The 14,891-nt window shown below is 48.4% G+C and overlaps 1 protein-coding gene across 2 annotated transcripts in view; it reads left to right on the forward strand.

Annotated features, from left to right (window-relative positions):
- Window positions 1–1,022: 1,022 nt before the first annotated feature.
- CBL (Cbl proto-oncogene) overlaps window positions 1,023–14,891 on the forward strand; it is a 103,347-nt gene continuing 89,478 nt past the window's right edge. Inside the window, exon 1 of one of the 2 annotated variants that reach the window (XM_075546707.1) lies at window positions 1,023–1,343. In XM_075546707.1, the coding sequence (XP_075402822.1) occupies window positions 1,152–1,343 (192 nt within the window). In that variant the 5' untranslated portion in view covers window positions 1,023–1,151. The remainder of the gene's footprint in view (window positions 1,344–14,891) is intronic. The other variant, XM_075546709.1, reaches the window with a different exon arrangement.

Genomic DNA, 14,891 nt, shown 5'->3' on the forward strand with positions numbered 1-14,891 from the left:
GCAAGCCCATGTTGAGGCTCCGAATGAACAAATTAGGGCCGGGCACTTCCTTCCTTGGAATCGAGGTTCCCTTTTTCTTTCTTGAAGTTTTTCCAACGGAACTTTTAGATTAGAGAAGTGTAAGTGACTGTGAGCTGCCTTTGGGCTCCGGGGCGGAGTCTTCGCTTTCCTGAGCAGGGCCTGGTGCTGGCCCAGCAGAACTGGCGGCACAAAGTGCTGAGCCGGAGAAATCTTAAGTGGCCATTCAATTCCCAGAAAAGGAACCAGCATTCAGTAGAGAGAGATAGAGAGAGAGAGAGAGGAAAAAAGGAAGTGCTTTGTTGTGAAGAGAGGTCAAGAGTCTGGAAGAAGAGCTCAAGGCCTGAGGTCTCTCAGGGACTCCTCAGACTGAAATGGAGAACCATCTGCAGCTTGCACTGGATTCCTGCCTTTGCGCTGGCTGAACAATTTTAAACAACACGGGGCGGAGAAATCAACCCGCCCTCCCACCACACCCCAGTTCTCCACAATGTGAAGCAACTAGCTTGAACCTGAGTTCCCCTATTTGTCAGCCATGGGGTAGAGACCATGGTAAGACGCCTTCTAGCGCTACTTTGTATTACTTGGCACACTGACCGGACCCACTCAGGAAGCTCCAACTTCTGGCCCACAATGAAGGTGGAGAGCTTGGCTCCTGCCGAGTGCGCAGACTCGGCGCTCGGCTCCACCCTCTGCCTTCCCCCGCGTCGTCAGCAGGGGGCGCAGGCACCGGTCCGGACCCCAGTGAAGCCTCCGCCTGGCCCCGCCCCCAGGGGAGGGGTTAGGGGCGGGGCCGGGCGGCGGGCGCGGTCACTGGGCCGCGGCTTTCCGGAGCTGCGGGTCCGCCCGCGGCGGGAGGGAGGCGGGCTGCCCGGTTCCGCCGACGCCGCTTCCTGCCTTCTCGCGCTCCGTCCGTCAGTCAGTGGCGCGCGCCTCCCGCCCGCGGGCTCGCGCGCTGACGGGGCGCGCCTCGCGCGGCCCCGCGCGCCCGGCCCCGCCCACTCTCCTCCCTCCGCCGGGACAGCCGGCGGCGGCGGCGGCCGAGAGAGGCCCCTCCTTCACGCCCTTCTCTCCCTCGCTCGCAGCCGAGCGGAGCCGGCGCTCCCGGCGGGGCCCCGCACCTTCTCCGGGCCATGGCCGGCAACGTGAAAAAGAGCTCTGGGGCCGGGGCCGGCGGCGGCTCCGGGGGCTCGGGCTCGGGCGGCCTGATCGGGCTCATGAAGGACGCCTTCCAGCCGCACCACCACCACCACCACCTCAGCCCGCATCCGCCGGGCACCGTGGACAAGAAGATGGTGGAGAAGTGCTGGAAGCTCATGGACAAGGTGAAACGCCCGGCCGCACCCGCGGGAGGCGGGGTGGGCGTGGGCGGAGGGGCTGGAGCGAGAGGGGAAGGAAGGCGCAGAGGAAGCTGGGGGAGGGGACGGGTCACGCGAGGCCGGGGAGCCTAGGCACTGGGGTGACGGGCCCGGAGGCGGGCGGGGGCAGAGGGACGTGGGGGTGGGGAAGAGACTGGGCAGGTAGGGGTGGGCGCCGGGTGGAGGTGGGGGGCGTGCTGCGGTGGGCACTGGGGGAGCGTCGAGCTGGTGTGTGAGGGGTTGCGAGACAAAGGTGGGGTGGGGGCTGGGGCGAAGGTTAACTGGGAAGCCACTGGGGCGGAAGTCTATTGGGGGTGCGGAGTTTGGGGCTCTGGGTGCTGGGATGTGGGTCACGGAATTGGCCCCGGGAGCTCGGCTGGAGGAGGAGAAGGAAGTGCGTTGGATTTACCAGCTAGGGCTGTTGGCTGATTGAGGAGTCTAGGTCTGGCTAGGGGCTTGCCTTCAGCCCCAGGCTTTGGGGGAGCGTAGAGATTTTGAAATTAAAAAAAAAATTGCTTTGCATTAAGATACCAGGATATAAGGAATTAGGGTGTAAGGTGCTCCAATGGGGCAAAGAAGGAACTTTTTCTCCACTTTGCACTGGCCTAAGTTTAAAAAACAATTTATTACTCTCCCAAACGTTGGATGTGATCCATTGTTGGTGCTGAGCTATGCACTGATTAAACCACAATGTTTGGGTAGAACCATTATCTTCTGAAAGATAGGTTGACAGAGCACGCCAAGCAGCAGATTCTATGTGCCCATAACTTCCCACCCCACTCCTTTGAGTGGGATTCTGCATTCATTAATGGGCCCAGCCCCTTATTACTGAGACCTAAAAGACTTTCCTGGATGGAAAAAATAATTGTATTTCTAACAGAGATGTTCATACAATGTATCAAAATAGTATTGATTAGTGAGCTCTCCTTAAGAAACTTTCTCAAACTCTTGGTTGTCTCTTTAAAGGTTTCTCACTTAAGTTTCTCCCATTAAGGCCACATCACTTCAGAATACGCGTGTTGAATTTTACTCCCGCAGTGTTTAATTATTTGGGATGAATTGAGAGGCTTTGGGTTCAAGTGCTTTCAAGTTTTGAACCTGCGAGTGGACTTGGAGCGTGTCCATTCTGTTGTATGGAAGAGGGTGTTTTATTTACCTGTGCTGCGCGCCTCAGAGGATGGTCGCACACTCTGCCCCGTGACACACCTTACTGGCTGTGCTGGGATGGAAATCTTCCTGATGCAGTGGTCCAGTTGGTTTACCCCTCTTTCCAGATTTCCTGAAGGCTGCTGTTACGTGGTTAAGATCACAACCTCTTCTGTCCTGAAGCATAACAGCTTCTCCTTTTTTACTGTATTCTCCTTTCTGAAAGACTTAAATGCGTCCCTAAACTTTCTTGACTTCATGTGGTAGGAATTAAGAGGTGAAGAACTTGCTGGCAAATCCGCAAATCTCTCCTCCCCTTTATTGAGGTTAGCCCCTAAGTGACCATCTCGTACCTACTTGTTTTACTAGTGTTGTTAAAAAAATTTGGTGAATTTTATTCCAGTCTCTTAATACTAATTGATCTCTGCACTGGTACTTCGTCTCCCCGTCCCCCTCTTTTGCGCCGCCCCCCTCCTAAGTTCTGGTGGTATGCAGCTGATGTAAGTCACCAGTCAGCATAGGCCCAATTTACTAATTTACTGTGTAAATTTACTGATTTTCATAGACCCAATTTACTAATGTAGTTACCCATTATGGAACCTAAACTTATTGTTGAAAAAGTGTTTGCACCAATTTTTAATAAAGGGATAAAACTTTCAATAATAAAAGTTGGACATGGCCAGCTGCTCGGGTGTTGTTTTTTTTTTTTTGGTCACATCAGGATATTGTAATAACTGTTTGCGTAAATACTGCCTCATGGAGGAAGTGGCCGGTCAGGAAAGCCACAACTGGGTAGGGAAGGACAGGGCAGTGGAGAAAGGTAGCATGCAAGTTGCTTTAAATGTAATTTTGAGAAGTACAGAGGTGTTTCGTGAGAAGCTTAAACATTGTCTGTGTGTGTGGTTAGCTGTGAGGTTTTTGAAGTAGAGCCGGGGTCGGAAAATTGCTTTCAGTAAAGGGACAGACAGTAAATATTTTAGGCTTTGCAGCCGGGCCACATAAACCAAAACCAAACCCACTGCTATTGAGTTAATTTTGACTCATTAGGACCCTGTAGGACAGAGTAGAATAGAACTGCCCCATCAGGTTTCCAAGATGGTAAACTATGGAAGCAGATAGTCACAGCTCTCCTGAGGAGTGACTGACTGGTGGGTTTGAAGCAGGCCTGTGAGGTCGCGTACGTTGTGCATGTCTTGGCTCACAGGAGAACAAGAACAGGCTGTGGGCCATAGTCAAAGCACGAAGCTTGCTTACTATTCTTATCCTTAAGGCCTCTGTTTAAAATGTATTTATTTATATTTTCAGTTTTAAAGCAGTAAATCCAGGAGAGGATTATTTCCTTTTTGTCCTGCCCACCCTCTTCTACTCCCTCTCGCCCTCCAGCATCAACACCAGAGGCACCCGGGGTTACTACCTATGTTTTCTGTTAAGCAAGACGCTTTTAACGGAATTTAGGCACCAGTATGTTTCATTAGGCTTGTCCCTTCCCAAGGTAAGGTGAGCTCTTTGTAGTGAAGAGTGACTCTCAGGACTCACAGGCAAGACCCTTGTTACTGGGGTTTATTAGGGAAGTTAACAGGTTACAATTCAGGATCAGTCATGCTCAGGATGCAGTTCTTCAGTCATAACAGTTTCTTGTCAGCCACATCTGCAAGATATGGCTTTCTTGCCCTCTGTCTCTGAGCCACACAGCCCCTGGGGCTCTGCCCTCGTCTGCAAGTGTTAGCAAACTCTTTTGAGTTCTGCGGGGAAATGTCTGAAAGCTCTCCACTGCCAGAAAGCCTTCGCCTGAACTCAGCTCTAGCGAGTGGAGTTAGCAAGCCTACCTTCCTTCCACCCCGAAGTACCTACAGGCAACCCACTCTGCCTCCTTTGCCTGAGAACAGAAGAACTGGGTAGTGTCCGACTACCATTATTGGGCAATTTTGATCAATTATTGCATGGCAAGAGCCCTGATCAAAAAGGGGAAAATATAGAACAGAGTTTCAAATTCTTATGGATTCCAGACCTCCTGGAGCCATGAAGATTGGATGAACCCCTAAAACTATTGCCCTGAGATAATCTTCAAACCAAAAGTATCACCTAAAGCAGGAGTCCTCAAACTTCTTAAACGGGGGGGGGGGGGGGGGGGGCAGTTCACTGTCCCTCAGACCCATTGGAGGGCTGGACTATAGTTAAAAAAACAAACTATGAACAAATTCCTATGCACACTGCACATATCTTATTTTGAAGTAAAAAAACAAAACAAAAACAAAACATGGCAAAAACACCGGGCAGGCCTGATACATGTCTTCGGCGGGCCGCAGTTTGAGGACACCTGCTCTAAAGTCTTGAAGCCAAATTACCACTCACTCACTGCCATCTAGTCAATTCTGACTCAGAGACACCAGGACAGGGCAGAACTGTCCCTGTTGCTTTCCCACACTTAACTGTTTACAGAAATAGAAAGCCTCATCTTTCTCCCACGGAGCCAGCCCAGCGCATAACCACTGCACTACCAGAGCTTCCCAAATGGAACGCTAGTGGAGCTTAACTAGTGAAAAATGTCTACCTTAAGCATCGTGCTCGTTTAAGGACTATCGGTATGCAACCAAATTTAGAACAACACAAAGGGTTGGATGGGAACCCCGGGGAAAGTGAAGCTAAGTTAGTGGGCGAGGGACAACTCTGACCAGGGTGTCAGAATGGTCCCACAGCTCAGGGAATGCCATCGCTTCCACCAAATAGCACATGTGGAAAGTGGTGAATTACTGTGTTCTGCTGTCTGCCTTTTCAACAGCCGTAAAGTTAATATTTTTTAAAACGACCAATGCAGGTACAACATTCTTTACAGCTCACCTTGAAGCAAACCAGACTGTCTAAAGAGATGGCTTTGCTTCAGAACGTTTCATTGCTTGTGTTTCAGTGAAAGCTTACAGCGAAAATGAAGTTCCCATGGAACCGTTTACTGTGGCAGAGTGCTCCTCCACCTCCACCCGGACGCCCGCTCTCCGTGCCCCAGCTCACCTGCCTGCCCCTGCCCCGCCTTCCGAGTGGGGCTCCTGGTCCCAGGCAGCTGGGTCTTCTGAGGGAGCGTTCTGTTCCTCATGCCGTCATTGTTCTCTCTGCCTGCCTGCCTGGTGGTCATGGTCTTGGAAAGTGGCCTTAGTTCTAAGTTTGCACAGTGTCCTAAAGCCCTAGTTTTAGGGTCTCCAGCAGTGTCTGTCAGACCTGTTAATGCTGGTAAACTGGTGTGTTAACTAGTAGCAGTCAACAAAGTATCTTGTAGTTATTTACCATATATCCTCCAGTATAAGCCGACACGAATATCAGCTGAGGCACCTAATTTTACCACAAAAACGGCATCACAAAGGTGCTGGGAAAGTTGGCTTATACTCGAGTATATACAGTACTTCCAGTCGGTGGTCAGGATGCAACCATCTTTTTCATCTCTCAGGATCATTTAGTTTTGAAAGGAAGAACATTAAAAATTTCAATTGTTTAATTTTTAAGATAAAGATTTATATCTTCAAATTATGAAGGACTTCAAACAGTTAGTAGAAAATGGAATTGAGTGTCCTCACTTTCCCCACATTAAGAAAATCATTTTATTGGGAGCTCATATAATTCGTATCACAATCCACACACACATCCATCCACTGTGTCAAGCACATCTGTACATCTGCCATCATCTCAAAACATTTTCTTTCTACTTGAGCCTTTGATATCAGCTCCTCGTTTCCCTTCACAAACATTTTGAAGCTCTGCTGGTGTGTGTGCTCGCTCAGGACTTGAGGCCGGCCGGCCATGGTATTTTAGTCAGAGCGGCTCACCTCATTTCCCCCTGATGCCCAGGTCACGCCGAGCCCGTGGTTCTGAGGCTGAAAAGACCCAGCAGGCTGCTTCCGTAAAGGCTGCGCGCAAAGCAGCACCCCTCTGCTCTGTAGGGAGGGTCTCGGAGTTTGACTCGGCGGGGTGACACATAACAGCAGCTGCCGTACTTACCACTTGGGATTTCAGCTTGGTTACGGATCTGTCTCTTCCCCACTCTCTCGAGCTCCGCAGGACCACACATCTGTCAAACTGCAGTGCCCGAGTCGAACTTACCACAGCTAGTGCTCACTGAAGGAAGCACAAACTTTCTCACCTGTGAAATGGGATCGAGTCATATTACCATATTCCTTCATTTTCAAACTGATTGATTGGGTCCCCCCTTTTTTTGAGTGGTAAATTAGTAATATTTATTGAAAGTTGTTTTACTATAGGTTAATTTGTATTCGTGTTAAGAAGATGATTGCTATTTTTATGGTTCTTAATTTTAGCTGTGTTGATTCTGAGTTATAACAACCCTACAGGACGGAGGGGCACTGCCTCGTGGAGTTTCCTAGGCTGTAGTCTTTGTGTAGTGAGTTACACGTTGGGCTGCTAACTGCATGGCCAGCAGTTCAAAACCACCAGCCAGCCGCTCAGTGGGAGAAAGACGAAGGCTTTCTTCTCCCGTAAACAGTCACAGTCCAGGAAATGCAAAGGGGCCGTCAGTAGTCTTTGCATGAGCAGCCCACCAGGTCTTCTCCCCTTGGATGGGCTGGTGCGTTTGACCTCTGGCCCTGTGATTAGCTTCTGTGCCGGGAGCGCCCCTTAAAGCACCCTTAGAGCGTGTTCAACCCTTATGCCTTTGCATTGCTTCAGAAAAATCAGCACAAGATCTCGTTAAGTCATTGAAGAGCAAGGATATCACTGAGAACTAAGGTGCACCTAATCTAAGCCATGATCTTTTCAGTATGCATATGAAAGTTGGACATGGAGTAAGGAAGGCTGAAGAGGAATTGGTGCTTTTGAATTACGGTGCTGTTGAGGATTATGGGAAGTACTGTGGACTGCCAGAAACGAGGAGAGTGAGACGTTGTCACACGTTGTCAGGAGATCTCAGTCCCTGGAAAGGACAGCTTGGTAAAGTGGACAGGCCACAAAAAAGAGGGGCATCCCGGACAAGCTGGAGTGACGCAGTGGTGGCAGCAGTGGCGGCAGCAGTTGGGCCGAGGGCCTAGGCCTGGGCGGGGTTCCTTTTGTTGTACATGGGGTTGCTGTGCGCCCTAACCCGGTCTCCGGCCCCGAACAGTCATCCGGTATGAATTTTAGTTGATTAGTGGTAGAAACATCTACAGCTATCGGCTAAGCATAGGATCTTGCTAGGGAAGAACATTGTTCTTGTGTTGTGACTTGGGTTGAAGTTGTTGTTGGTTGTTGGCAAGCCAGTGTTTAACATGCTGCTAGCCAAAACAAACAAAAAACACGCTGCTAGCCAGCAGTATTCATATGATGACCTTGATTTTATGCCACCAAATTGAAGCTCCCCAGGTGTGTGCTAAGGAGCCTTGGTGGTGTAGTGGTTACCTCCTGGTTGGCAGTTCAAAACCCTAGCCTCTCTGCAGGAGAAAGATGAGGCTTCCTACTCCAGTAGTGTTACCGTCTTAGAAACTCAAAGGGGCAATTCAACCCTGTCCTATAGGGTTGTGGTGAGTTGGCATTGACTCGATGGCAGTGAGTTTGGTGTTTGGTTGTCTGCTGGTTAATCTGGCTCAGTCTCACATCCCCAGCTCTTCTACTTGGTGCAGAGTTCATACTCTGACTGACTACCGCACTGATTGTGTGAAATATCATTACCAATAGCTTAATAGAGAACAATTAAGAAAAAAAGATCCCCTCACAGAGGGGTCTAGAGGAGGAGATGAGTCAGTCAGGGTGTGATGTAGCACCGATGAAGAATACAGCATTCCTCCAGTTCCTAAATGCTTCCTCCCCCACAACTATCATGATCCGAATTCTACCTTGCAAGTCTGGATAGAGCAGAGGTTGTACACTGGTGCAGATAGGAGCTGGAGGCACAGGGAATCCAGGGTGGATGAAATCTCCAGGACCAGGGGTGTGAGGGACGATACTGGGAGGGTAGAGGGTGAGTGGGTTGGAAAGAGGGAACCGATTACAAGGATCTACATGTGACCTCCCTGTGGGACGGACAACAGAGGGGTGGGTGAAGGGAGATGTTGGATAGGGCAAGATATGACAAAATAATAGTCTGTAAATTTTCAAGGGCTCATGGGGGAGGGGGGAGCAGGGAGGGAGGGAGAAGAAAAGAGGACCTGATGCAGGGTGCTTGGGTGGAGAGCAAATGCTTTGAAATTGATGGGGGCGAGGAATGTACGGATGTGCTTTACACAATTGATGTATGTATGGATTGTGATGAGAGTTGTATGAGTCCCTAATAAAATGTTTTTTTTAAAAGAAAGTAAGGCATTACAATGGAGAATATATGATAGTCCTGAGCTACCATTAAAAAAAAAGCCATGTGTTAGTTAGAAAACAGCCTACATTTGAGCCATGCTCTTCAATGAAGATGCTCATCTTGATTTACATTAGGCTTGTTGCAGGGTGGGATTGTAACAGGCAAAACATTGTAAAATGCTTGCCTGATGAGCACATTTTGTGCTGCAAAGAAATAGGTGGGAGTAGTCAACCAGGCACACTGGAAGCCAGCCTCTGTGCTGTCCCCGTGATGTCCTTCTCGAAGCAACCTCCCAAAGGAGGAGGAGAAGGGGCGGCAATGGTGGCACACCGACTGGGGACGTGCCACTGCAGCACCCAGGCTTCCTCCAGAGAATACTGTGATGCCGGGTGGGTGTCCTCCCCTTCTCTGACTGACAGCGCGGTGAGGTGAGGTGCTTCTTGCTGTGCAGACTCTGCTGCCTCAGGTCTGGCTGCTGTCCCCTCTCCTGAGCTGGGATCGGATGGAGAGAAAGGCGGCCAGCTCTCTGGTACTTCCTTGAGTGGGTGGGATGAGGTTCTCATTTTCTGCCTCTTCCTTTCTTAGACCTACTTGGAATAGCAACACATAAGTTTAGCACTCTCTACAGAAAAACAAAAGCAATTTATGAATCACAAAATAGAACAAATACACCTACTCCTCACTGATCAACTGTCTTATTATCCAGCATTTTACATGTATAACAGCTTTGAAAAAAAACCTCAAGATGGCTTCCAGTGGTCAGGGCCTTCACTTGGGGCTGTGGATGGGCCCGGGGTGCTCTCCATGGGCCACCCTGAGTGATAGTAGACCAAAGGCCCCAATGTTGACTTGGCCACAGCCGGGACAGTAGCCAACCTCTTGTTCATGAGTCTAGCCTCAGAGAGGCTGGGGTGACAGACCAGGCAAGGTCACAGGCAAGCAGCGGGGGAGGCCAGGCTTGGGCTTGAAGGTGCTAGAGTGGTTGATAGAGAGAGGTGGGAAGATGGAAGGAGACTGCATAGAGCTGGTTACATACAGGTGTGCCCCACCCTTGTCAGTGGGCTGTGTGCAGAATATAAGCAGAGCCCTGGCTCTGGGCAGAGAGCCGTGGGCAACGATCTGTCACCATCTCTCCCAACCCCTGGGCTCCACAATGGTGGGAAAGGAGGTCCTGAGATGTACCGGGGTGGGGTGGGAGTCCAAGGGAGGAAGGGGGGCGGGAGCAGCACTAGAGACAGAGTACAACTCTCAACAAGATTTGAACAGCTTCAACTTGTTGACTTTATAACACTTTTACACATGGACTGACAATTAGAAGTTCCTAATAGAGCAGTTTACAATTTTACATGTGCAAATAACATCACCAAATCTGAAAATAATGCGTCTGAGAGGAATGAAACCGATTCAAGGTGACTAAATAACCTTAGTTACCCAGCTAGTAATTTTGTTCTCGTGCATCACCGTTGTCTTGATGCAGTGAGTGCAGTTGTTTTTGGTTGAACCTTGTTAGAATGTAGAATCTGGTTGGAGTCTTACATTAAGCATTTCTGAGGCCCTCACCAAAGATCTCATTGCAGAAGTCCAGGGACCACAGTTTCTCTGATTTGGATTAATCTGAACAGTTTTTTATTTTTTAAAGAATGGCAGTGGGGTATTACAACCTGGTGGCAGTAGAAGCTGTCTAAAGTATTGATGGGGAAGGAAAGTCCGTATCAGTCAAAGAGGATTTTTAGGAGGTAGAGGCCAGACAAACCACCATTCTCCAAATTTTTCACCAATTCTGACACCGCTGCCCTCCCACAGGCACTCTGCTTCTCCGCCGGCTTTGATCATTTGTTGCAGTGGCCGCTTAGCATTATATGATTTTTTAAAATTTCATTTTTTAACACTTTTATTAGTACATAATTTACATATCATGTAATTGAATAGTTCAATCATTCAATCCTATCAGGGAGAGTTGTACAATCATTACCACATCAATTTTAGACAACCCCCTCTCATTAAATCACCTTTAAAATGAGTTGTGCAATCACAATCAGTTCTAGTGCTCCCTCTTCCCTCCTGAAATCCCCATTCCCTCCCTGTCACCCACCCCCACCCCTGCATCCCCTGTCAACACTTGTATCAGTTATTGTCACTATGCACCCACTCCTGTGCTTCCCCAACTGGGAAACCCAACAGAAACAGTAGAAAACCAAATCAAAATAAGGTGGTAAGTATAAAATAATAATAATCTACAGACCGAAATACAAATAATGAGTAAGAAAGAAGACCCCCATCAACATTCAAAAAACCAGGGACTAAATTTCTGTCATAGAGCAAGTAAGAGATACTTGCACCCAGAACAAATTCTGGTTGGGTTTATAGGGAGGTTCACCAGACAAGTATTGAGTTTGGTCCAGCATAACCAAGATTACAGTGGCCTCTGCCTGATTGGAAGGCTGTTCAAGACTCTTGGCTGTGGCTTGAGCGAATCTGCCACGCGGCACAGTTCGACCAGATGCTCTGCAGATGGGTTTGGGGCTCCCACTGTCCTCCACAGCCTTCTACAAATTGGGCGCTCATAATTTTAGCTCTGATACTTTTCCCTTTGTCTTATTCCAATTTTGTAATTGTCATCTTTAGATGACACAAGCTGGTGTGCTTCTTCTCTGTGGACTTAGTTGACTCCTCCCTCGCTTAGATGGCTACTTGTCTGAATACAAGCCTTTAAGACCCCAAACACTATTCCGATCCATAGCCAGGCCCGTCTGCTTCCTGCACCACACTCTGCTGCCGCACCCTTAGCTTCCTTCAGTGATCATCTCGTGGAGGTGGGTACCGAGCCAGACCATGTGATCGCAGTAACTGCTCTTGAATTGGGGCTAGAGTGAGTAGGAGCCCACACTCCATCTGCGTGTCCTTGGGGTTTGCACGTCTCAGGTTTACTTTGGTGGTTGTAATGTGACAAAGTCACAACCCTGTAAGACCAACTGCATCAATAGCAGTCATCAGCCAATCAGCAAACAAACAAACAGAACACACACTTCCAAAAAGAAAAAACCCCAATACACAAAGAAGTACAGCATTGTCAATCACCGCCCCCCCCCCAATGCACTGTTACCAATATTCCCAAGGACCCAACAGTCCAGACACTGTCGCTATGAGGAGTCTGTGCAAGTACAGCTCCAGCTTGAGCCACAATCTACAAGTCTGTGTCCTATACAGTTCCAGCTCTCATTCGATTGGGCTCTGTTGACCCTACCTAAATATGGGGGTTGATGCCAGGGGGCACCTTCCTGGATCAGTTCTTCCAAGTGCAGATCCCTGCTCAACGGATCACCACCTGTCGTGTCACTGCAAGTTGGGCACTACATGTATAGTGAACCTGGGTCCTTTTCCATTGGACACCCACTGAGCTGGGGGTTCCCCCCAAGTCCAGTGACCGCCACGTCCACAGTCCTGGGGCGGCCACTCTCTGCTTCCTCTCTCATCTACATACCCCAGCCCTCAGTCCAAAGGTGCAGGCAGCTTCGAGGTAGGGCTCAGTTCATTCAGCCTTTGTGAAGCCCTTCTGGTGTAGCCCCTGAGTTCTGCCTTGCTGCCTGCCAGATCAGCTTCCATGATCATCCTGGTGCTTAGTCCACGGAGTGGTTCACCGCAGGTTGGGTAGAAATGAATTCGTAGGTTTGCCCAGATACCTAAAATGTGGCCTATTGTCCCTCTGGGTTCCCCACACTTGTTTATCATCCCTTCCCTCTGTGAGGTTGGTTCTCCCAATCACCCACCAGACTCACCAACAGAACCACCAGTGTCTCCTCCACAAAGTGGGTGGTCCCCTCTCCTGTTAGAATGATATAATCTTTTTAGGGAAGTAATAGGCTACACCTAGGATCAGAATCAATTTGGCTCTAATAAGATATGACGAAACTCGCTGCCATTGAGTCACCTTCAACTCAGAGCTCCCTTATAGGTTTCCAAGACTGTCTTTTGAGAGAGCACAAAACCTCAGCTTTCTCCCGCAGGATTGCTGGTGTTTGCAGACTACTGGCCTTGCGGATAGCGGCCAACTCTCACCTGCTGCACGACTAGGACTCCAGGACCGCTTTCAACCAGGAGTTGTCAGTTATGCCATTCCCTGCCTGCAGGCTGGCCTCCCTCTTGTCTTGGCCGCAGACCCTTCACTTGACTATGATAGGCTGCTTTTGACCTCTGTCCTCCTTGGGCAAATATCAATGGCTTTTTAGCCTTGTTGACAAGTACCCAGAGGCACCCCACTCTCACTCTGCCCACAAGCTTCCTGCCTAAAGGCACTTGGCTCTCACTCCATGGACTGGTAAGCCCACTGCAGCCACGTTGGTCTGTGTAGCTGTTTTTGAACCCATCTCCTGCTATCTCACAGCTACCACAGACTCCTACTGTCTCCGTGGTCAACTCTTTCTGTTTCTTGCATCTCTGAGGCCCCCAGTACAGGAACCTTGGGTTCATGGGCTTTGCTCCAGGATCCTGCTGATGTTAGTGAGCCCCTGCCCCCACCCTCTGGGATTAGTTCTTTTATAAATGTATTCTTCCCATCCAGATTAAGGACAGCTCATTCCTTCAGTAGGCCAGTCACCTCAATTTGCATAGCAATGGTCTAATCCCTCCAAGGGTTTTATGTACCTTATTAGCATAGTCAGTCGTCCAGTTTTTCACAAGATTAACCCAGCAAATCCATTTTGCAAAACATCTGGCCCTTGGCAGAACTATAAACACAGGGCCAGAGAGGCCATATATAAAAGACCATATATAAAAAGTAATACATACTCATAAAGGTATAAGTTTTTAAGCAAAAATGGGGTTTTAAAGCAAAAAATGGTTGTGGAATTTTTTTCCTTTTAAAAATTTGCCACATTTTGGAATTTTCCCATGTTAGTACTACATATAGATCTCCTTGACATTTTAAAGACCTGTATAAACTCCCTGCCATCAAGTCGATTTCCATTCATAGCAGTAGGATTTTGGTAGTATCATAGCAGTTAACTCGGTGAATTCATGTTGACACTCTAGTAGGTAATTTCCAGTTTTTGGTATGAGAAGTAGTGCTGCATTGAACAGCCATCATATAGATAGTTTCTGTATTTTTCTTAAAACTGTAAACTGTAAATGAAATACCTGCATTAAAAGACTTACACATTAAAGTTGTAAGAAATCATCTACTGCTGTATTGCCTTTCACCTCGTAGCCTGGATGAGTGAACTAGAGTAGGTGACAAACCAGGTTGGAATGTTTACACAGTCACACTTTTCACGGACACAAACTGTGTGTCAGGTGCTGGGAGACAAGCTCGCCACGTGGAAGTAGGTGAGGGCTCTGGGAACTCTTTGTGGACTCTTGAGGCAAAACATAATTTCTGAGAAGACCAAAAGGAGGGTGGGAATGGGGTAGGGACTTTGGATGAAACAGGTGATTCTGCAGTACTCTGATTCATGTAGGAATTCCTGGTGACCCCATGTGACAAAATAGGACCGCCTCTTAGGGGATTATCGATGCTGTAAATCTTTTTGGAAGCACATTGCCTCATTTTTTCCCAGAAGAACGATGGGTGGTTTCAAACTGATGACTGTGGTCAGAAGCCTGATGCTTAACCCAGGGCACCACCAGGGATCCTTTAACAATTAGGAGAATTATGGGATGTGCTGCTGCATACAACATGTGTCACATTTCACGCATAAAAGTAAAAGTGAACAAAATGAGAGAGAAGAGTCACAGCCGTAAGACATTCTAGATTCCTTGCCCGCCAGACCTGACAGAGGCATGAGTGATTCTAAACAGGCAAAGTAAAATAGAAACTGCCTTACGTAGTTTTTAAAGATTATTTTATTGGGGATTCTTAAAACTCTTAAAATCCATACATCAATTGTATGAAGCATGTTTGTACATATGTTGCCATCATTATTTTCTAAGCATTTACTTTCTATTTGAGCCCTCGGTGTCCCCCTCTCCTCCCCTCGTAACCCTTTTGACTTAGATTCTTTTATGACACACAGGCTAGTTTCAAGCAAAGAAATAAAAATTAAGAGGGCTGACTTTCCCCTCTTAGAAAGAGAATTTCATGTATAAAAACAGCCTGGGGTATGTTGTGAGAA

This window comes from Tenrec ecaudatus, chromosome 4, assembly GCF_050624435.1.
Source record: "Tenrec ecaudatus isolate mTenEca1 chromosome 4, mTenEca1.hap1, whole genome shotgun sequence".
Classification (NCBI taxonomy): Eukaryota; Metazoa; Chordata; class Mammalia; order Afrosoricida; family Tenrecidae; genus Tenrec; species Tenrec ecaudatus.